At 41.7% G+C, this 24,133-nt stretch overlaps 1 protein-coding gene across 1 annotated transcript in view; it reads right to left on the reverse strand.

The window, feature by feature from the left end:
• TRAPPC9 (trafficking protein particle complex subunit 9) overlaps positions 1–24,133 on the reverse strand; it is a 618,989-nt gene that overhangs the window by 250,177 nt on the left and 344,679 nt on the right. The window contains exon 18 of the mRNA XM_004387359.3: positions 4,398–4,540. Within this exon, the coding sequence (XP_004387416.1) occupies positions 4,398–4,540 (143 nt within the window). The remainder of the gene's footprint in view (positions 1–4,397; positions 4,541–24,133) is intronic.

Raw genomic sequence — 24,133 nt, forward strand, 5'->3', positions numbered from 1 at the left:
TCCTTTTTCTCGTGTTAAAGGCTGTTAAAAAATAATAATAAAAAAGAAAGGAAAAAACGAAAAACACAGAAGACTATCCAACAAAAGTAATATGTGGCCCACAAAGCCCAAAATATTTACTATCTGACCATTTAAAGAAAAGGTTCACCAATCCCTGCTTGAACATATTCATGCTAATTTATACAGCTGCTCTTGGATACAAATTCCATCCCTGCTTCTGGTCTGAAACTGAGTTTCCCTTGATTGTGGATCACATTTTCTGCTTCTTTGCATTCCCATTAATTTTGTGTTGTGTCCTGGACACTGTGGAAGTTAAAAGTTGTGTGTCTGGATTGTGTTGTCCTCTTTAATAAAGTATTAATTTTTTCATTAGACAATTAAATTACTCGAACATCACTGTGATCCCTTCAATGCTTGATTTCAAGCTTTATTAGCATGGATCCAAAACAGGATCCATGGCTAGACTAGTCTTGTACCTAAGATGTAGAGGTTCTCAGGTCTGTACAGAATGTCCAGAGTGCTTAACGACATCTCTCCATTGTGGTGGTTGGAACTTGAACACCTTCAACCTCTGTGCAAGCTCTGCTTATTTCTAGCTGTTCTACTCACAGCTCCCCAGTAGCTGCTCTTTGCCTGGCTTTGTGGGGTTTTGCATCACACATGTGCAGCTTAGGATTCACCCACAAACCCAACAGGTCCCCATGTGGATTTCTAGAGTTCCTTCCGAGTTCTGCTCCTGGGCACTGGACCCCTGCCAGACAATTACAACCTCCTCAGTCCCCTCCCAGTTCATGGAGATGTCTGGCTTAGCTGTGTCTCCTCCCTGCACTGCAGTCTGCAAAGTGCCCCCAAACAGCAAGCCAGAAGACAGCGGGGCTCATCCCATCCATTTCCCTTCTCTCAGGGGTCACAGTTCTGAGCTCCCTCTTGTCCAATATCTGGAAACAGTTATTTCATATGTTTTGTTGATATTATGGTTGTTTACGGAAGGAGGGCTAGTCTGGTACCAGTATCTCCATCATGCCTGGAAGTGGCATTAAAAAAAAACCTGTTGCTGTCACGGTGATTCCGACCCATAGCAACCCTACAGGACAGAGCAGAACTGCCCCCTAGGGTGTCCAAGGAGCTGCTGGTGGATTCAAACTCCCGACCTTTTGGTAAGCAGCCAAGCTCTTAACCACTGCATCACCGGGAAGTGGCAACCGTACCCAATTTTATTTTAATTAACAAAGCTTACCTTCTCCAGTAGACTGCAGGTTCCTAGAAAATGAGGACTGTGCTCTACCCAGCTCTTATTGCAGTGAGTGCTATATATAGCACCTGAGACTTTGGAGGTACTGCTTTAAGGAATAAATGAAGGTACTCACGACGCAGTCTGGTGAGTGCTTTGTTAGAGGTAGGAATAACGTACAGGGGAACCCAGAGAAGGAAAATCCACCTCTGCCTGCCTAGTCACATGTGGGAAAGTTTTATAAAGAAGGTAACAGAGATGGCCAAGGTCCAACAGATACTTTCTAAGAGGCTAAGTGAAAGAACGATAGTTTAAAAAAAGAATAGTTTTAGAAAAAGATATGTGCAGAGGCTCACTGGAGTAAAATTTCTTGGCATAGCCTAGCAATGGGGAGAAGCAAAGTGGATTTTACATAAAGTGTGGAGGATGTGGGAGGAAACAGAGCTGAAGAGGGAGGTCTAGGTGAGACGTTTAAGCATTTTGAGTGTCACAGAAGGGACTCTGAACTCATCCCATAAATTCTGGGGGAGTCTTTAAGCCAGGCAGTGACACAGGAATACTTGTGTTTAAAGGATCACACAGAGATAGTCAAAGTTACAGAGGCCAAACAGAAACAAGAACAGAGGCTGGAGAAGGCAGAGCACAGTTTAATGGAATTATAGTACTACAACAAGAGACCTAATATACGAATCATGGGAATTTCAGAAGGAGATGAGACAGAGAAAGCGATAGAAAAAATATTTAAAGGATCACACAGGTGCAAGTCTGGAGGCAAGAAGACTGACTAGGCAACTCTGGATCCTGCCCCTAGGAGAGGTGACAGAGACGGAGTTGGCTGCAGAGGAGGGAGTCAAGAGATACGTCAGAGGATTTGATGATGAGTAATGGAAAGGGAGACTAGAAGAAACCAAGTCTCAATCCCAAGAGCAGGGAGATGAAATATGCAAGCCAAAAGAAAAGACAGCAAGGCCAACAGGCTGGGAACTTGGGAGCCAGACAGCACTTCAGCTAAAAACCAACTCTCCAAGCATGCGTTTGCAGCATACCACATGGTAGCGTTTTCCTCGTCTTAGATGGTCTTTTAGAGCTGCAGGGGGCATGATGTGGACGCCAGAAATCAATAGGGAAAAAAAAAAAAAAAGAGGATGATGAAGAAGAACTCAGTGACAACCTGTAAGGCTTCCAGGAACTATTTACCTGGGCCATAGCAGCAGGAGTGGAGGCAAGATGCGATGCGCCAGGTTTACGGTGGAGCAGACGGAATGCACAGAAAGGCCCTCAATACTCTGCTATCAGCTGGCAGCTGCCCTGGCCAAATCTTCCCCAGGGGCAAGCTCTTTAATGCCATATACAAATTCAAAACAGAGGCGAGCCTTGGCAAGAAAGACTGTTGCTTTGCAGATTGGAAAAGTGATAGATGATGAAATGTGATGCTAAAAGGGCCAAGCAAAGCCATTAATTCTTGCTGAAGCCACTCTCTAGTGGCTGGGGCACAAAAGAGTCTTTACCATAAACTAAAACTACATTTATTATTTGGGGCTGTATCACTTTGAAGGGATTTTTATGTGTACGTTAACCTGGGCAACAATATGCCTGTTTTCTTTGTGGACTATAGGAACAACCAGTGGATGGGGAGAGGGAGGGTAGGGAGTTAAGTGTAAATCGTCACTGCTGCCTTATCTCCACCGGGAATAAATCATACTAATCCACCTGTCCTACCCGGTCATGCAAGGCCCCTTACACAGGAGAACGTGGACACGCTAGGTGAGGATGACCACTGGCTTTTAACAGCTGCTCAGCATCTGGGGCGGGGATGGAGGGCAGGGAGTGTCCCATGGCTGAGCCTCACCAGCTCTCAGAGCTCATTACTCCCACATCACCACAAGGCAAAGCTTTAGGTGAGAATTGCCATTCTCCCACCTCAGAGAGGAACATTTGGCCACTTGTGGGTTTTGAAGCAGACAACTGAGTGAATTCATTCTCCCTGAAGGAGGACTAGGCCTGGAAGAGCAAGGAGGAGTCAAAGCCTTTGTGCAGGAAGGGCTCCCTCGATCCATGAAGTGGGGACACTAAGATGCTAGACAGCCTGGCCCATGCAAAGCACTTTCCATCTTAGGGGATGCCAGGAGAGACACAGAAGGGGACGGTGGGCTTCCCCAGGAGTCCCCAGGTCCCTGTGGGCTTCTTTTGAGCTCCCTGCTAACAGGAGAGCTGGGCCAGATGGGAGCTTGGCTCAGGCTCAGGACAACAAGCAGAATGTGTTCTCTACAACAATGACCACAGACAAGAATATGGTTACCATGAACATGCTCCCTAGAACTTTGTACAGCCTTTCACTTACAACTGAAGAGTCCTGGTAGTGCAGTGGTAAGCTCTCAGCTGCGAACAGAGAGACTGGCAGTTTTAACCTACCAACTGCTCCTCGGGAGAAAGATATTACGGTCTGCTTCTGTAAAGATTTCAGCCTTGGAAACCCTATAGAGCAGTTCTACTCTGTCCTATAGGGTCACTAAGAGTTGGAATAGACTCAGTGGCAACGAGTTTGGGGCTTTTTTTTTGGGGGGGGGGTGCAGGGGAGGATCACTTACAACTAACACAAAGAGGCAGGGTCCTATTTCTGATGAGGAATCTAAGTCCAAGAGAGGCTAAGCAACTTGGCCCATGGCACAGAACTGGTGGGAGGCAAGTTGCAAGGAAAACTGAGATCAGTATCCAAGTCCAGTATTATAGGACCCCAAGAGAAGGTTGGAAACCCTGGTGGTGTAGTGGTTAGCAGAGCTATGCCTGCTAACCAAAAGGTCGGCAGTTCAAATCCACCAGGCACTCCTTGGAAACCCTATGGGGAAGTTCTACTCTGTTCTATAGGGTTACTATGAGTCAGAATCGACTCGACGCCAATGGGTTTGGTTTTTGGTTTTAAGAGAAGGTTAGGAGCCCTGGTGATGCAACAGTGAAGTGCTGGGCTGCTAACCGAAAGGTCGGCAGTTCAAATCCACCAGCCACTCTGCAAGAGAAATGACCTGGCAATCTGCTTTTGTAAAGATTACAGCCTAGGAAACCCTATGGGGAAGCTCTACGCTGTCACATGGGGTCACTATGGGTCAGAATCGACTCAACAGCACACAACAACAAGCTGAAGGTTATTACAGGGCAGTCATAAGTTTACCTGGTTGCGGGGAGAGTGCTGACGCGGGTGAAAAACACAGACGGCTCAACTTCCACGTGCAGGCCCAGGGAGAGGTCCCGGTGGTAGCCTTCAGCGTGGCCTGGGCCTCCAGAGTACTTGAAATTCAGGACGGCTTCCAAAGTCTAAAAGGAGAAAGCAATGGTAAGTCAGGGGTCGGCATTCCTCAGCTCCAGCCCCTCACTTAGGAAGTCTGAAGACAATCCCAACTGGTGAGGAGTCTTAGCATTCGGCCGCTCTCACCCCGCTTCCAACCCCGGCACCACCTTTCCTCTGACATCCTGATATCTACACTAGCAGTTCTCAGTCTGGAGATGCAAATGAAAAAGGGTTCCAAAATGTACTCTGTGGTTGGATGGGGCACTTTAGAAAGAAAGATGCATTTCAGTCACTAGTGTTTAAATCTGTAAGTTAGCAGGGGGTGGAGTGCTGCTCCACTGCTAGCAAACTACAAACTCATGCCGTTCCCTTGAGCCCCTCAGAGACGAGGACGTGGGACAACAAGGAGCCGGTGCTCAGAGGAGGGCCAGGCCCTTCAAGGGCAGGAGGCTGTGGGCACCATCTCACCAGCGGTGGGCAGAGCATAAGAAGGCACCGCAACAATTCGCAAGCCCAAATCCAGCTCAGCCCTTGGCTGGAATGACTCCACCCTCCACAGTCAGGCCCTGAAACAGGTGTCGGCCAACTGTGGCCCACAGACCCCAGCCCGCCCACAGCCTGGTTTTGTCTGGCCTGAGAGCTATGAACGGTTTTTACATTTTTAAAAGGGTGTAAAACAAAACAAAAACAAAAAAGACTACACAACAGAGACCACATGTGACTGAGCAGTATTTCAAACACCTAAAATATTTACTATAAGGTCCTTTACATAAAAAGTTTGCCAACGAAACTCTTAGAGGAGAATACAGAATAAACCTTTGTAACCTTGGATTTGGCAGTGGTTTCATAGACATGACACCAAAAGCTCAAGGAACAAAAGGAAAAAAGTAGAAGAACGCTGTCGTGGAAATTCAAGGAGGGAAGGGTTTCTGGAAGAAGTGTCAGTGACACCCACTGCTGCACGGAAGTCCTGTAACGCACCATCTGAGGACGTGCCCAGCCTCACTGCGCAGCTAGCAGGTCACTAGTGAGCAGTCGTGAGGGAGGCTGAAAGCCAGACGGGGGCTCGTGGCCAGGTGCCCAGGGTGCAGACCGAAGGCTGGTCACCTGGCAGGAGCCAAGCGAAGCCTGTTTCCAAAAGGCTCGGTGGAGAGTCCTCCCTTCTTCCCGATGCTGCAAGAGTCAGTTCAAGGAAGCCTTCCTAGCAAGATGCAGCGTTTAAGTGCCAGGTATTGCTGACCTATTTCTCCTCTCCAGTGGCGAGGCAGCCACAGCTACAGAATTTTTTAACAAAACAGCCGGTATGTACCTGGTGTCGTACAGAGGGCATGCCAAGGAGAGCGGCTTTCCTTTGGGGAGGCTATATGGCAGAAACCCCAAAGACGTGCACAGCAGCTTGGCACAGAGGAGGAGAACAGGTCAGGGGGCCAGTTACACCTGGCGAGTCACCCTGGCCCTGTGCGACCTTGGGCATACTATTTCACCGTCTGCTGTCTCAGATTCTCAGCTGTTAAACGGAACAGTCACTAATCTCTCCAGACTGCTGCTGTTGTTGTTAGCTGTCATCCAAGCAGCCCCTGACCCATGCCGACACCATGCAGGACGGAACGAAATGCTGCCCTGTCCTGCACCGGCCCCATGATGGGCTGTGGATTGGACCGTTGTGATCCACAGGGTTTTCACTGGCTGATTTTTTGGAACTAGATCGGAAGGCCTTTCTTCCCAGTCTGTTTTAGTCTGGAAGCTCTGCTGAAACCTGTTCAGCATCACAGCAACATGCAAGCCGGGTGGTTGCAGACGGGTGTGGCTGCAGCTGAGGTGCACTGGCTGGGAATCGATCCCCGGTTTCCTGCGTGGAAGGTGAGAATTCCACCACTGAGCCACCAGATTTTAGTGAGGATTAAATGAGAAAATGTGGTAGTGGGACAAGTGGGCACACATCCAATAAACTCCTCCCCCACCCATCTGGCACCCCAGGGCAACGTGGCTTAGAGTGGGAAGAAAGGAGCTTCAGTCCCATTTTAAGAGATCATTGTTCCAACCCACCTCTACAGCCTCCCTCCCACTCCTCCAGGTGTCCTCCATTCTATGTGTACAGGTTCCCGTCAACGTCTGTACTACCACAAACACCTTCACTCATTTTCTCCACCTGTACAAATCCTACCTCTCCTTCATGACCCAGGCAAAGCCACACCTCTAAGAAGACTTCTATACTTCCTCACTGAAAAAGTGCTTTTTGAAAATGATTTTTTTTTTAAGTCTCAAGAATCATATTTTGGCTTCACCAAAATCCCTAATCCTTTTCCCACTCACTCTAGCCCGAAGCACAGTCCCACCATCTCAAAAAGATTATCTGTTTCTTGTGAACATGTCTCACACTTCTTGAAACCCCTCTTGTCATCAGCAGAAGATGAGATCATCCCCCACCATACACACACACAAATAAGCCTTTCTGTAAAGACTCTCTGAATCCAACTGACTTACATTAAGTTCTTGCAGATTTACTACCTGAGTTCAGGTTTCATTGATTTAATGTATTCTTTCATTCTTCCTTTCAAACATGTCCTAAGCACCTTTTGGATACCAGGTTCTGTGCTTAGTACAATATGAATACCATGTGGTCCCTGGTCTCAGAAAGCTCAGTAAATGTTGGGTGAATGAATGTATGAGTAAATGAACTAATAAATAAACAAACAAAGTCAACCCATCACTCCCCACATGTATAGCATCTTCTACAAATTGCTGGCAGAGTGGTCAAGAAAATAAACAGACTTTTAACCATGGCCTTGAAAAGCCGAAATCTGTGAAGTAACTACAAATGTCACACTGGCTTTTTTGTTTGTTTGTTTTTTAAGGTAAAACTTAAAGCCTCTACCAGGGAGTGATGTGGTCAAAATCACCTGGGGAATGAGCAAAAAAACTCAGGGAGACAGATAACTGTCAAATACCATACAATAACAACAATAACAAAAATTAGTTTGTTTCTGTTCTGTTAGAATTGGCTATTTCTTTACTCTGTAGAGAATCAAGGAAAAAATATAATTATGGAGGAACATATCTGTCTAACTGGTGAAAATCAAGCATAGAAAAGATTTTGTGAAGTTATTGAATCTATTACTGCCTTTTCCTCCTTGATTAAAAAAAAGAAACTTATCCTCTCCTCACTTATCGACATAGTTGGGTTCCAAAGACCAGGTCATTATGTGAAATTCATGTTATGTGAAAATGGAGGATGACCACATCAGATCACAACATGGAGGATGACTACATCATTACATAACTGACAAATTACATCATTATATAATTGCCAATTTACATCATTGCTTAACTGCCAAACCACTGAGAATCATGACCCAGCCAAGTTGACACATAACCTTAACCATTAAAGCCAGCACCTCGGCATTTGTTACTGCCAGATGTATGCCATTAATGCACAACAAAATAGTTGGAGAGTAGATTTTTTACTGTTGTCATAAATGTGAAATGTTGGATAACGAGATAGCCAATAAGTGAGGAGAAGGTGTAAAAAGCTTCCTCTAACCAGTAAAATTATAATATTTTAATAAAACCATTAAAGTGGTCTGGTAAGACAAAAACACAGGGTGTTCAAGCTTTTTTTCAATCAAAATGTAACAAGAAGTAAAGAACTAATCTTCCCAAAGACCTTCCCTTCTGAGAGTATTTTACAGTCCTCACACAGTGGTTAAGAGCCTGGCTACTAACCAAAAAGTTGGCAGTTCGAATCCACCAGCTACTTCTTGGAAACCCTATGGGGCAGTTCTACTCTGTCCTGTAGGGTCATTATGAGTTGGAATTAATTTGACAGCAACGGTTTTTTTTTTACTTTGAGAGAAGACTATGACAAAAATCAGTAATAGACAAGGAACAGAAACTAAAGAAAAAATACCCATTTTTTTCTAGGCATACACAACTTATTATTCACAGATAGTGATGCATAATAGAGGGTAAACAAATGATACAAGCCTTAGAATCGCCCTGGCTGTCAGCCAGTGGCAAATTCTAGACTATAATGCAAAAAAGGGGAAACCCAAACAGAGCTGGGCAGTCTGGCTGACGTAAGGAGAGAGAACAGGGTACAGGGAAGCCCAGACAATGCAGGAAAGAGTCCTGGAGAGAAGACAGCTCTACAGAGAACGGGCTCCAGCAATATACATAGATTCCCCTGCATCTCTGGCTAAATATCAATCTTTACGTGCGTAGGGGGAAAATATGAAGGCCATGCAAAAAAAAAAAAAAAAACCAACGGCCAAGGAAAAAAACAATGACAGGGCATCTGAAGCCAGACAATTCACAGAGCTCATACAGGGCTGAAAATTGTTCAAGTTTCCCACCAGCCAAGTGGAGAGACCTCACTGGACATCTGAGGCCTTCAGAAGCAATCCTAGAAGGGTCATGACTTGGTACGAAGGTGAAATTAACCACAGAGTAAAAGGGACTCTAGACACATCTTTAAAAAGCTTAAAAACAAGTCTTGAAAGGATCAAGATGATCCATACATAACTTAGCTACCTGCTAAAACCAAGTCAAACAACTCTTTACTGGAAAGAAACAAAATTCAGATTCTCAAATATGACATTCACAATGTCCATCAGCAAATAAAAAAATTACTACAGCTGGAAAATCTGACCAATAAAAAGGTGAAAAAACGTTAATAGAAACTGACCTAGGAATAACACCCTGATTAGAAGCAGAAATGTCAGAAGGATTTTTTTTAAAAGGACCCAACTATGTGCTCTCTACAAGCAAACCAAAAATTAAAAGACAGCAGAAGGGACTGTTTAACATCAGACAAACAGACTTCAAAACAAAATTGTACCAGAGACAAAGAGGGGTAGTTTATAATGTGATCACAACTAATAACAGTGCCTTCAAGTAAATGAAACCAAAACTGACAGAAGTGCAAGGACAGACAGACAGATCGACAACTATAGTCGGAGATCACTCTCCAGTAGTAGTATCACAAATAGACTGAAAATTAGTAAGGATGTAGAAGAACAGGAAACACTATCAGTCACCTTTACCTAACTGCCAGTTGGAGAACTTGACGCCCAACAATGGCAGCAGAGACACTCTTTTAAAGAGCCCAGAGAATATTTACCAAGACCAGACATACTCTGAACCATAAAATACCAAAAACCAAACCAAACTTGTTGCCATCGAGTCGATTTCGATTCATAGCGACTCTATCCAACAGAGTGGAACTGCCCCATAGGGTTTCCAAGGAGTGGCTGGTGGATTCGAACTGCCGACCTTTAGGTTAGCAGCCAAGCTCTTAACCACTGCACCACCAGAGCTCCAAACCATTAAATAAGTCTCAAAAAATTTAAATAGACAGACATTGTAATCAGACAAAGTATGTTCTCTGACTACAATTAGAAATCAATAACAGAAGAATATCTGGAAAATCCCCAAATATTTGGAAGCTAAATAACACACTTCTAAAAGACCCAGGGAGCCCTGGTGGTACCGTGCTTAACACCTCGGCTGCTAACCAAAAGGTGGGCAGTTTGAATCCACCAGCTGCTCCTCAGAAACCCTATGGGGGCAGTTCTACCCTGTCCTTATAGGGTCCCTACAAGTTAGAATTGACTCAACGGCAATGGGTTTGGTTTTTTAAAAGACCCAGACGTAAATTAATAATAACATGGGAAATAAGAAAATAATTTAAACTGAATGAAAACACAACATACTACAAATTGTGGGGTGCAGCTAAAGCAGCACGGAAAAAGAAATTCAGAGCTTTAAATGTTCATTTGAGAAAAGAAGGGTGTCAAATCAATGATCTAAGCTTCAGCAGCAATATGCTATGAAAATATATAATTAAAAGCAAAGTAAGCAGAGTGATGACAGGAAACTATCAAACTGAAAATGGACAAACAACAGAGAAAATACACCAAAAAGCTACTTCTTAAAAATGTCAATAAATTTTATAATACTTTGTATTGGACCGACTGAGGAAAAAAAGAAGAATCCAGGGCTTCCAACCGGTTTGTTCCAGTTTGAACCCCTGCTGAGAACTTGCATTTCCATCCCCAGATACACAGAATCAGAATCTACAGTTTAACAAGATCCCCAGGTGATTCTTATACATAATAAATTTTGAGAACCACTGCTCTACTAGTGGTTCTCAGAATTGGTCCCTAACCAGCGGCATTAGCATCACCTGGGAACTTCTTAGAAATGCAAATTATCCACAGGGGCTCAAACCAGACAGAACTGGTTTGAAGGCCTCAAAGAAACAACATGAAAAGGATAATAAAGGAATAGTATAAACAATCTGTGCCAATAAATTCAACAATTTAGATAAAACGGACACAGATCACCAAAGTGAATCAGGAGGAAACAGAAAGCCTCAAGCGACTCATGTTAACTGTAGGCATTGGATTCATAATTTAAAACACCCTCCAAAAAGAAACTCCAAGCCCACATGCTTTCCCCTTGAATTCTGTCAAACATTTATGTTACAGATAACATCAATTTTACACTAACTTTTTCAGAAACGTTAGAGGAAGGGAGAAAATAGAGGAAAAATAGAGAAAGGGAGAAAACCTCCAATTTCTTTATGAAGCCAGTGTTACCCAAATTTCAAAACCAGATAGAGCTTACAAGAAGACTGCAAGCCTCAGGAATTTAGATATAAAAATCCTCAACAAAACATTGGTGAATTGAATTCAGTAATACAGAAAATGGGTAGTACATCATGACCATCTAAATTGTATCTCAACAATGAAAGGTGGTTTAACATTTGAAAATCAACCAATGTGATTGGCCATATTAACAGACTATTAACAGACAAAAAAACAAAAGCCACGTGATCATCTCAAACGCTTCAGAAAAAACAGTTGACAAAATTTAACATCTATTTATAATTAAAAATAAACTCTCAGCCAATTAGACAGAGAAAGACGCATCCTCAGTCTTGTAAGATGCACCCATGAAAAATTTACGGTTAAAACCATACTTAACGGTAAACGACTGAATGTTTTGCCCCTAAAATCTGAAATAAGGCAAGAACATTGCTCTCATTACTTCTATCAGCAGTGCTCTTCTATGAGCATTGGTCTTAGTTCAATAAGGCAAGAAAAAGAAATTAATGGCATCTGTATTAGAAAGGAAGAAGTAAAACTGTTTTGTTTGCCAACAACATGATGATGCACCCCCCCAAAAAAAAAAAAATCCTGAGGAAACCACTATAAGTCTCATACATTGCTGGTAGGAATATAAAATAGTACAATCACTTTGGAAAACAGCTAGGCAATTTCTTATTAACTTAAACATACAATTAACGTATTATCCAGCGATTTCACTCTAGGCATTTATCCAAGAAAAACAAAAACATATGTCCATAGAAAGACATTTTCATAAATGCCCATAAAAACTTCATTCATAACCTAAAGTGACAAACAACCTAACTGTCCAACAACAGGTGCTGGATAAACAAATGGCGGCATACCCACAAAACAGAATCCTATGGAACAACAAAATGGAACGAACGACTGATACACAATAACAGGGAGGATTTTCAAAAATATTACTCTGGGTGAACGAAGCCAGATACAAAAGGGTATGTACTGCATGCTGCATTTACATGAGATGCTAGAGAAGACAAAACTTATCTTTTGTAACAAAAAGCAGATGAATGGTTTCTTGAGGCTTGGGTAGGCGAAGACTGATTGCAAAGGAATTCAGGGAAACTTTTGAGAGTGATAAAAATACTCTGTATCTTGATTGTGGTAGCGGTTATATGGGGGTATACATTTGTTAAAACTCATCGAACTGTATACTTTAATGTGACTGCATTTTATACTAGGCAAATTATACTCAATAAAGTTGATTTTAAAAATAGACCTTGGTCTACTGGTACAACAACAGATGCATAGACCAATGGAACAGAATTGAGAATCCAGACGTAAATTCATTCACCTATGAGCAGCTGATATTTGACAAAGGCCCAAAGTCCATTAACTGGGGAAAAGACAGTCTCTTTAACAAATGGTGCTGGCATAACTAGACATCCATCTACAAAAAAATGAAGCTAGACCCATACCTCACACCATGCACAAAAACAAACTCAAAACGCATCAAAGACCTAAATATAAAATCTAAAATGACAAAGATCATGGAATAAAAAATACACACAATGCTAGGAGCCCTAATACATGGCATAAACAGAATAAAAACCATAAGTAACAATGCACAAACACCGGAGGAGAAACTAGATAACTGGGCACTCCTAAAAATCACTTATGCTCATCAAAGACTTCATCAAAAGAGTAAAAAGACAACCTACAGACTGGGAAAAAATTTTTGACTATGACAAATCCAATCAGGGTCTAAACTCTAAAATCTCCAAGATACTGCAAAACCTCAACAACAAAAAGACAACACAATTAAAAAATGAGCAAAGAAGATGAACAGGCATTTCACCAAAGAAGACATTCAGGCAGCTAACAGACACAGGAAGAAATGGTCACGATCATTAGCCATAGAGAAATGCAAATCAAAACGACAATGTGATACCATCTCACCCCAACAAGGCTGGCATTAATTTAAAAAAAAAAACAACGCAAAACAATAATTGTTGGAGAGGATGTGAAGAGACTGAAACACTTATACACTGTTGGTGGGAATGTAAAATGGTACAACCACTTTGGAAATTGATTTGGGGCTTCCTTATAAAGCTAGAAATGGAAGTACCATACGATTCAGCAATCCCACTCCTTGGAATATATGCTACAGAAATAAGAGCCATCATACAAATAAATATATGCACACCTATGTTCATTGCAGCACTGTTCATGATAGCAAAAAGATGGAAACAACCGAGGTGTCCATCAACGGACGAATGGATAAACAAATTACGGTATATTCACACAATGGAATATACTACACAACGATAAAGAACAATGATGAATCCATGAAACATCTCATAACATGGAGGAATCTGGAAGGCATCATGCTGAGTGAAATTAGTCAGTCGCAAAAGGACAAATATTGTAAAAGACCACTATTATAAGAACTCAAAAAAGGTTTAAACACAGAAGAAAACATTCTTTGATGATTAAAAGGGTGGGGAGGGAGGGAGGAGGGTATTCACTAACTAGATAGTAGACAAGGATTATCTCAGGTGAAGGGAAGGACAGCATACACTGCAGGGGAAGTCGGCATAACTGGACTAAACCAAAAGCTAAGAAGTTTCCTGAATACAACCAAACACTTCCAGGGACAGAGTAGCAGGGGTGGGGGTCTGGGGACCATGCTTTCAGGGGACATCTAGGTCAACTGGCATAAAAAGTTTATTAAGAAAATGTTCTGCATCCCACTTTGGTGAGTGGCATCTGGGGTCTTAAAAGCTAGCGAGCAGCCATCTAAGATGCATCAGTTGGTCCCAACCAACCTGGAGGAAAGGAGACTGAAGAACACCAAAGACACAAGGAAAATATTAGCCCAAGAGACAGAAAGGGCCACATAAACCAGAGACTCCATCAGCTTGAAACCAGGAGAACTAGATGGTGTCCGGCTACCTTCAATGACGCCCCGACAGGGAACACAACAGAAAGTCCCTGACAGAGTCAGAGAAAAGCGGGGTACAGAACTCAAATTCTAATAAAAAAGACCAGACTTAATGGTTTGACTGAGACTGGAGGGACCCCAGAAGACATGGCTCCCAGACTCTCTGTTAGCCCAAAACTAAAACCATTCCTGAGGCCACCTCTTCAAAGAAAGATTAGACTGGACTGTCGGACATAAGATGATACTCGTGAAGAGTGTGCTTCTTAGCTCAGGTAGATACACGGGCCAAAATAGGCAGCTCCTGTCCGGAGGCAGGATAAGAACGCAGAAAGGGATAGGAGCTGGTTGAATGGACACGGGAAATCCGAGGTCAAAAGGAAGAGTGTGCTGTCACAGTATAGGGAGAGCAACTAGGGTCACATAACAATGTGTGTATAAATTTTTGTATGAGAAACTAACTTGAATTCTAAACTTGCACTTAAAGCACAATTAAAAAAAAAAAAAAAGACCTTGCCCATTAATAGGCAGAGTCACTTATAAACACTGAAACAAAAGCTTCCAATCACAATGTGGGACTGCCCAGTCTGGGGACTAATGTGGAGCCTTCTACACCAGAAATAATGGAAGTAAGATTATGATTTGCCATAATTAACCTTCACATGACCTTGAAAGAGTCATGTCCCTTCCCTAGTTCTCAATCTCCCCATCCGTAAAATCTGAGTGCTGTACCAGACATTGTCTGAGATTCTTATCAACTCTTAAATGAACTGTTATTGCTCATTTTGTATTTGTAATCTAATGTTCCATGATTTCTAATCTAACTAAGGCTATCATCAGAGAAAAGCAACTGCCCTTGTATGTATTCCATCCAATTTATGTGCCTATGAGGTAGATGTCCAATTTTTAAAGACCCCACTCGGACCTGTCACCACAATTTCCTTCTGCTCTATTTCTGTGAGGTGACGTGAGATTAACAGTTATGATGAGGTCCATTTAGGAAGTCAAAAGTTCAGGACCAGAGGTCCTTGCTGGGGCTCATTTCCCAAGATCAGTCCTCCTATAGTTTATTTAAGGTCAATGAAACCTATAAATGAGAGTCATACCATTACTTTCCAGTTAATTAGCACTTTTGGCCAAAGTCTTTTTTCAGTGTTAATTATGCCTTTAAGATGTCAAGTAACTACAAATTAAAATGGTACATCCACAGTGATGCAGGAATGGGTTTGCTCAACACTAGCGGTCAAAACATCTTCTACTCAAGAGGCCCAGAGGTCCCGTAGTTGTTGAGAAGAGTTGGAAAACTAGGTCCAGGTGGAGAGGCTTTGAGTCTGGGGACTTTTATAAGACCGAGTTGAAAGTCTGGTGTTTGGTACCAAGGAAAGCAACAAGTCAGAGAATCAGGTGCTAGATTACACCTTGGACCAGCAGTCCAACTGCCTAGGTGATGAACAAGACAACTTGGAAGGTAACTGATTGCCCAAAATCCCACAGACCACAGCAGAACAAAGGGCTCCCCTCCATTAATGCTTTACTCTCAGATACCTCTCCTGAGAAGCTGCTCCAGTGTCTCCAAGAAAAATTAGTCACTAAGATATGCCCACATGGTACTCTGCTTTTCTCTCTACTATAGCACCTATGGGAGGAGCCATGGTGGTGCAGCGGTTAAACATTTGGCTGCTAACTGAAAGGTCATCAGTTCAAACCCACCAACCGCTCCGCAGGAGAAAAGATCTGGCTATCTGCACCCGTTTACTATTGTTGTAGCTGTTAGTTGCTGTCAAGTCGGCTCTGACTCATAGTGACCCCATGTACAACAGAACGAAGCACTGCCTGGTCCTCTGCCATCCTCACAATCATTGCTATCCTTAAGCCCACTATTGCAGCCACTGTGTCAATCCATCTCGTTGAGGGTCTTCCCCTTTTTCACTGACCCTCTACTTTACCAAGCATGATGTCCTTCTACAGGGACTGGTCCTTCCTAATAACATGTCCAAAGTAAGCAAGATAAAGTCTCACTACCCTCACTTCTAAGGACCATCCTGATTGTACTTCTTTCAAGACAGATTTGTTCATTCTTCCGGCAGTCCATGGTATATTCTATATTCTTCACCAACACCATAATTCAAAGACATCAATTCTTCAATCTTCCTTATTCATTGTCCAGGTTTCACATGCATATGAGGCAGTTGAAAACACCATGGGCTTGGGTCAGGTGCACCTTAATCCTTAAGGCGACATCTTTGCTTTTTAACACTTTAAAGAGGTCTTTTGCAGCAGATTTGCCCAATGCAATGCATCTTTTGATTTCCTGACTGCTGCTTCCATGGGCGTTGATTGTGGATCCAAGTAAAATGAAATCCTTGACAACGTCAATATTTTCTCTGTTTATCATGATATTGCTTATCATGCAATCCATACTGAAGGCTGTCATCTTTGATTTTCATTAGTAAGTGCTTCAAGTCCTCTTCGATCTCAGTAAGCAAGGTTGTGTCATCTGCATAGTCTTCCTCTAATCCTGATGCCACATTCTTCTTCATACAATCCTGTAAAGATCACAGCCTTGGAAATTTTATGGGGCAGTTCTACTCTGTCCTATAAAGTTGCTCTGAGTCAGAATCAACTCAACAACAATGGGTTTACACCACCCGTCGCACTTTATATTATTTATCGGTTATTTTGTTTCAGTAGGTAATGTATACACATTGTTCAAACTGTAAATGATATAAAATGGTATGCTCCCACTCTGTCACCATGTCCATGCCATTCTCCCATCCCATCTTATGTAAGTAAACACATTTCTTAGTTTTTTAAACGTATCTACCAGGTGCTTATTTATGCAGACACAAAAAAATACAAATATATACTTTTTCTCCTCCCCGCTCCAGCTTACAAAAAAAAAAAAAAAACACACAATGTCCACCTTTGTCCACCTTACTATTCGTTTATTTTCACTTAATATGTCCTGGAGATTTTTCATTCTAAGTATAGAGAAAGCATTCTTACTAACTATAGAGATGCGTGGTACTCCACTGTGTGAATGTTTTTATAATTTATTTAAACAGTCTCCTAGTATTGTCTTTCTGATAGCCTCTGATACTTCGCTGCTATTACAAACAATATTAAAATAAACAACCATCTACACAGGTCACTTCCTACGTTTGCTGGTATTTCTGAAAGATCTATGCTCCAGAGCGGGACTGCTGGGTCAAAAAATAAATGTGTTTATTATTTTAATAGACACTACTAAGATGTCCTCAAAGTTTAAACCATTTCACACCTAACAGCAATGTGTGAGAAGACTTTTTTCAAAGGCTCGCAAACTGGGTATGTTGTCCACTCTGACATATTAAAAAAAAAAAAATCTCAGTGTAGTTTTATTTTGTATTTCTCTCATTATTAAGAAAATGGAACATCTTTTCCTATGTATGGACCATATGTATTTTCTTCTGTGAATTACATGTTCATACCATATGATCACCTTATTATTGAGCTGTCAGTGTTTTTCTTCCAGACTTCTAGGAGGTTTTATGTTTTAAGGAGATTACCCTTGCGATGCAGTGAATTATTTAATACGGCCGTTCTAACCACAGTCTTTGCAACTCCCACCAAATTACTGGGTGGGACTATGTAAATGAGGTGCTTGTGGCCTGCCAAGGGGATTGGATAGTTTGCTAATAACGTAAATAATGTGCATAGCACTCTTGTGTGGGTGGGACCATGCCAACAAGGTGTATGGAACTCTAACAAACAAGGGGATTGTTCAGTTTTGCCAACCTGCCAGGCTTACAAGGAGCCATCCCAGAGGTGGGAGAGAAGGATCACAACACCACAAAGAAAGAACAGCCAGGAGTGCAGCATGTCCTTTGGACCTGGGATCCCTGCACTGAGAAGCTCTTGGATCCAGGAGACAGAGATAGAGAGTTGTAACATGGAAGACAGCACGAGACGGCAGGAATCAGGAGACCATCACAAGACAGCTGTGGTGGGGTTTCCCTGCCCATAGAGGGAGAAAACTGAGTGTCTTCGAGCATGAGGCTTACTGGTGGAATTGGGTACCTCCAGGCACTTATCAGCAGAGCCAAAAGAGCTTTGTAACACTGGGCCAAGCACCAGGCCGAGGTGCCAAGAGGCCAGGGGGCCAGAGAGAGGTGTGCCTGCAACACAACTAAGAAGAAGCTGTCCTGATTGAAGAACTGTATCCTGAGTCTTTCCTGAACCTGAATTGTAATGTTACTTCCTTAATAAGCCCCATAACTGTGAGTATGGTCTGTGAGTTGTGTGTGGTCACTGCAACGAATTACCAAATTATTGAACCCAGCAGAGAGGTAGAGAGTGCTGTGGGAGGGACAGCCGGTGTCAGAATTGGTAAAAAGGGGAGAGGGAGGAGGCGTGTCTGACCGCCATCTTGTAGGAATGAGCCTTGGGTTGTCGATCTTAATTCTCCTTCCCTCTTGTGAAGTGAGAGGAGGTCACACACTGTCCCCACCACACCATTTTTACACCCTTCATCTGTGATACAAATTTCAAGTATTTTCCACAGTTGGATATTTGATTTTGGCTTTGTTTAGAATATTTTTTGCCTTGAAAGAATTTTTAATTTCTTTGTAGTTAATACACCAATCTTTTCGTTTGTGTCTCTTGTATTTTTTTTTTAATGGTTCCTGAATCATGGTTAGAAACACCCTCCATCCTCTAAAGAGAAAATATAATTCTCCTGTTTTCTTCTACTACCTTAAAGTTTCTGTTTTAAACTTTATTATTTCACAGTGACGGAGAAGTTGAAAGAATAGTACAAAAACTCCCCGTTACACAATTCAACCACTGTCCACATTTTGTTTATTGGCTTTATAATTCTGTCAACCTCTCTCTTTCAAGTATAGAGAGAGGGAGGGAAAGACAGACTGATCATACACATATGATAAGATAGTGTCTGCCAGGTTTCCCCATTGTACAGGAACTATTTTTCTCTTAGTAATTAATAAGTTATTTGTGAGGAGATGTTTGAGACTTGGTAAATATTCTATTCTTCATGAATTTTTACCCACTAGTTTTAGCATGGAGCCCTGGTGGCACAGTGGTTAAGGGCTCAGCCACTAACCAAAAGGTAAGCAGTTTGAATCCACCAGCTGCTCCTTGGAAATCCTATGGGGCAGTTCTACTCTGTCCCGTAGGGTCACTATGAGTCGGAATCGACTTGACAGCAAGGGGTTAAGTTTTAGAATACACTGATAATTTTCTAGCTATATCATTCATTCCATATTTATTAGTTGCCAATTTACTGTTAAAAAAAAAAAAAAAAGAGCTTTTCCTTCCCCCATTTATTTACTTAGTCGTTTATATTCATTTATTTATTTGGTTGTTTATACTACATGGATTCATGGATTTTTTTTTATTTTATTCAATGGGTTATAATCTGTCACTCTCATTATTCATGTTGATGCTCCATTTGCCTCAGATTTGGCATCTGTTCAAGCTGGCTGCTGCGTTCTTCTGACATCCCCATCATTCTTTGAGTGCTTCCTTACTTTAAGAAACAACAAGATGTTCCAGGCTCATCTCCTGTTTTCCCTGCCCTGGAAAGTAGCCATTTCTCTGAAGAGGCCTGGCTCCATTTAGTGGGAGAAAATTAACAAGATATGGGTAGTAGGTGTGCTTACTGCTACTAAGAAACGCTTACTTCAAGATCTTTTCAGTAAACAGACTTGAGAAATAAATGTATATGTATGCATATATACACACATACATATATCCATATCTATTTCTATATCTCTCTATGCATATGTATGAATAGGAAAATGGATATAAGTGTAAATATAGATAAAGGGATAAAGACACTACTAACAGGGGGTTCAGAATGATACCTCAAGATCCAAACCTACACGCAAGATTCAATCTAGTCTTGCCCTTTTCCATATCTGTATTACCTTCTCTAATTGTGAGAAACACAGCTCTCATCATTCTTCATCTATTTACTCAATTGCTCACGTAGAGAATACAAAGAAAATGGTTTCCTAATTGCTAACATGTACCATTGCAAAAGGCAAATCAACTAACTAGGGTTCAATATTTGTCAACATTTCCTGAGGAGTTCCAGCTGCTCCACATCCTTGCCAACATTCGCTGTTGTCAACCTTTTTCATTTTAACCACTCTTGTACAACCCATCAGCGCTCCTTGGAAGCCCTATGGGGCAGTTCTACTCTGTCCTATAGGGTTGCTATGAGTCGGAATCGACTTGATGGCACACAACAAGAACAGTAGGTGTGAAATGGCATCTCATGGTGGTATTTGTGTTTTTCCTGATGACAAATGATGTTGAGCAACTTTTCTTTTACTTATTGCCCATGTATGTATCTTCTTTTGAAATGTTTGTTCCGGTCTTCTGTCAATTTTTTATTGGCTTGTTTTACTATTGATTTTTCATGATATGTTCTGGATATCAGTCCTTTGTCAGATGTACGTATTATAAATGTTTTCTCATGGTCTGTGGCTTACCTTATTTGCTTAATGGTAAGTAGAAAGTTTTACTTCTAAAAGGGTCAAATAATTATTTTTTCCTATATGTTTGGTGCTTTTTGTGTCTTCTCTAAGAAATCTTTGCCTATCTCAAGTTTCCAAAGATATTCTCCGTTGTTTTCTTCTAAAAGTTTTAGGTGTTTAGATTTACACTTAGACGTATAACCCATCTAAAATTGACTTGTGTGTGAGGTAGAGATCTAGGTTGATTTGTCACTATACATTTATCCAGTTGTTCCAGCATCATTTGTTGAAAAGGCTAATTTGACCATTGAATTGCCTTGGCCCTTGGTCAAAAGTCAATTGCCTGTGTAAGTGTGGGTTTATTTTTGGACTCTTTTATTCTAATCCATTGATCCACTGGTCCTAGCCAGTATATATATATAGAGAGAGAGAGATAAATAAAAGGCAGAGACTTTAGAAATGGAGAAGTAGTAAAACTGTCTTTATCTGCAGACAACATGATTTTGCACACAGAAATTTCAAAGAAATCTCCAAAAAGTTAGTAGAACTAATACGAAATGTATCTATTTGATCTAAGTTGTAAAATTTATTGGCATGCAACTGTTCATAATATTCTCTTTTTAACCATTTCATTTCTGTAGGCTCTCTAGTACTAATCCCCCTTCATTCTTGATGTTGAAAATTTCTACTTATCTCTTTTTTCCTGATATGTCTGCTATGGAGGTTATCAAATTTATTTATTCGTTTTCTTAAAAAAAAACAACTTTTGGCTTTGTTAATTTTATCAAATGTTTGCTTTTATTTAATTGACTTCTGCTTTTATCTTTATGTTTTCCGTCTTTGTACTTGCTTTGAATTTAATGTGCTCTTCTTTTTCTAGCATCTTAAAGTGGAAGCTTAGGTCATTGATTTAAGATCTTCTTTTTTTCTAATTTAAGCAGTTCAAGCTACAAATTTCCCTCGGAGCACTGTTTCAACTGTGTGCCATGAATTTGATATCTCATGTTTTCATTAATCATTCAGCTCAAGATATTTTCCATTTTCCCTTGTGATTCTTCTTTGACCAGTGGGTTATACAGAACTGTGTTACTTAATTTACAAATATTTGGGGCTTTTTCTAGATGTCTTATTGTTAGATTTCTAATGAATTTCCACCATAGTCAGATACCCACATGTGTCTATCAGTTTGTTGTACTGTAAAATTTCAATTATTTGTAATGTACTGAGACTTATTTTATGGCCCATTATAGAGTTTATTTTCATGAATATTCCATGTGCAATACAAAGAATGTGTGTTGCGCAGTTGTTGGGTATACTATTTCATAAACGTCAATTGGGTGAAAAGTGGCAAAACTTCTACATCCTTACTGATTTTTTGTTTAGCTCTTCTATTAGTTACCAAGATGGGCGTTAACATCTCCAACTATAACTGTGGATTTATTTCTCTATTTTTCCCTTTAATTCTCTTGGTTTCCGCTTCACGTGTTCTGAAGCTCTGTGATTATGTGCACACACTCTGAGGATTGTTTTGCGTTCCGGATGAACTGACCATCCCATTGTTACAAAATATTTTTCTTTATCTCCTCATTCGAGGTTTGAATTCCCTCTAGTTTCTGCCTGAATTTGGTCCCTCTTCAGTGAGTCCAAATATTTGATTTTTATGTTTTCTCTAGAGTTTATATTTGCTAACTGTATGAGTTTTAGTCAGATATAAGCTATTCCACCAGTGCTAGAACTGGAACTCCCACCCATCATATTTTGTCATTAAGTTGTTTACTACTACCAACACCCCAACTCTTACATTTGTACAACACCTACGTGTGCAAGGCCCTTACTAAGAATTTAACAGGAGGTAATTTACCTCATCCTCAGAACAAATCTATGTCAGTATTCTTTCCATTATCTGAAAAGAATATTGAAACTGAAGGGAGTTTAAGTAATGTGACCAAGGTCATACAGCTGTTAAGTATCAAATCTGGGATTTTTCTTACTCAAAATCTCATGTACTTTAGCTATAATATCTCTGATAATTTAGCAACTTAATAATGACAGTACCTTACTTCTTATTCTGTCACTTTAAGTACCTATCACAGGACTTGACACAGAGCAAGAATTCCATGAGCGCTTGCTGAGTGGAATTAGGCTTGCTCAAGATATAAACATTAATTATGTATTGATGCCTGTTAAAAGGACAGATGTATAATCTTACTAATTAATACATGCAGATTTCCCCCACACTTCTCAACACGGCTTTATAAAGCTCTTCCCCACGTCTCCATCCCACCTCATCCCAACTGACAAATCTTCCTTGGTTATCGGATTTCTACGAATAACTCCTGTCACCTGTGGAGTCTTGAGGGGTCCTGGGAAGTCTGGGTTAGCTGTCCCTCCCTGTGTGACCCCATGGTCCAGGGCACTTCCCCCACCTTGTCACTTACCACTGTAGCACAACTGCTTGTATCCTTTAACGGAGTAAAGCTCCGTGAGGGCAGGGGCCATGCCATACGCACCTGATACCTAGCAGCGCAGGGGTCAGTACACGTGTGCAAGATTAAACTGAACGCCAGGCAGCATCTTCATGCCAAATCTCAGAAAGAAGGACACTAACATCTATTAGGTTCCTACCACATGCCAGCCACTGTAGTCAGTGCTTTAGAGACCTTAAATCTTGCTACAATACTATATAGATATTTTCACCTAAAAAGCTTATTATTGGTAGCTTATAGTAAGTTCATGCCAGTAGTAAGTTCAAACCCAGGTCAGCCTGACTCTGAAGGACCTGCTCTTCCAGCGATACCACGCTGTGTCCCAGCAAGAAGCCACGGAGAATGGGAAAGAACAAGACAGAGCAGTAGGTGGAGGCCACCCTAGGAAAGTCTGCAAGGCTTCCACAGGAGCCACCACCAGGAAGGCCACAGGGCAGGCAGCTCCCCTGCCTTGGAGCTCAATGTTGCACTCAGGATACTCACAGCTTGTCTCCTTCTGTATACACGGCTTGGGGAAGGAAGTTTGTAATAAATTTAGTAAAACCTAAACACGGTCAGTATGAAATGAGGCAGATTTATTAGGAATCAGAACTGCACTTGCATTAATACACTGTTACAAGCCATAAGCAATCAGTACGTTTTCCATTTGCACTCATTTAGTTTTGAGAAACACCATTTGGCTGTATTATGTGGTCTTTGAAATACTGCCTATCTTAAATAGTCGAGAAATGTACTTGAGAACCAGCCACCCAAGAGATTTCTGACTTACAGGAAGGAATGCCGTCTCCTTCCGAGGCTCTGTGATTGGGGGGCAGCTGAGGAATAAATACTAAGTGAGCTATTATGGCAGGTAACTTACGGGGTCCCCCAGCAATGATGCCAAACTGAGTAGGCGCTGAGGTCTGGAGGCTGCCAATGAGGAGCCAGCTCATGCCGGACACTAGGCTAGGAGCCAGACACCCTGTATCCCTCTCGGGACTTAGCCCGTCCTGACTGAGGGGAATCCCTGAGGAGGGACTGACGCTCGGTGAAGTCTTGTGAGTTGCTCAAGGTCCCAAGGTTAGAAGTGATAGGGCTGGAATTCACCCCGGTGGGTCTGACCGCAAAGCCAGGCCTGCCA

Source organism: Trichechus manatus, unplaced genomic scaffold, assembly GCF_000243295.1.
Source record: "Trichechus manatus latirostris isolate Lorelei unplaced genomic scaffold, TriManLat1.0 scaffold00185, whole genome shotgun sequence".
Lineage (NCBI taxonomy): Eukaryota > Metazoa > Chordata > Mammalia > Sirenia > Trichechidae > Trichechus > Trichechus manatus.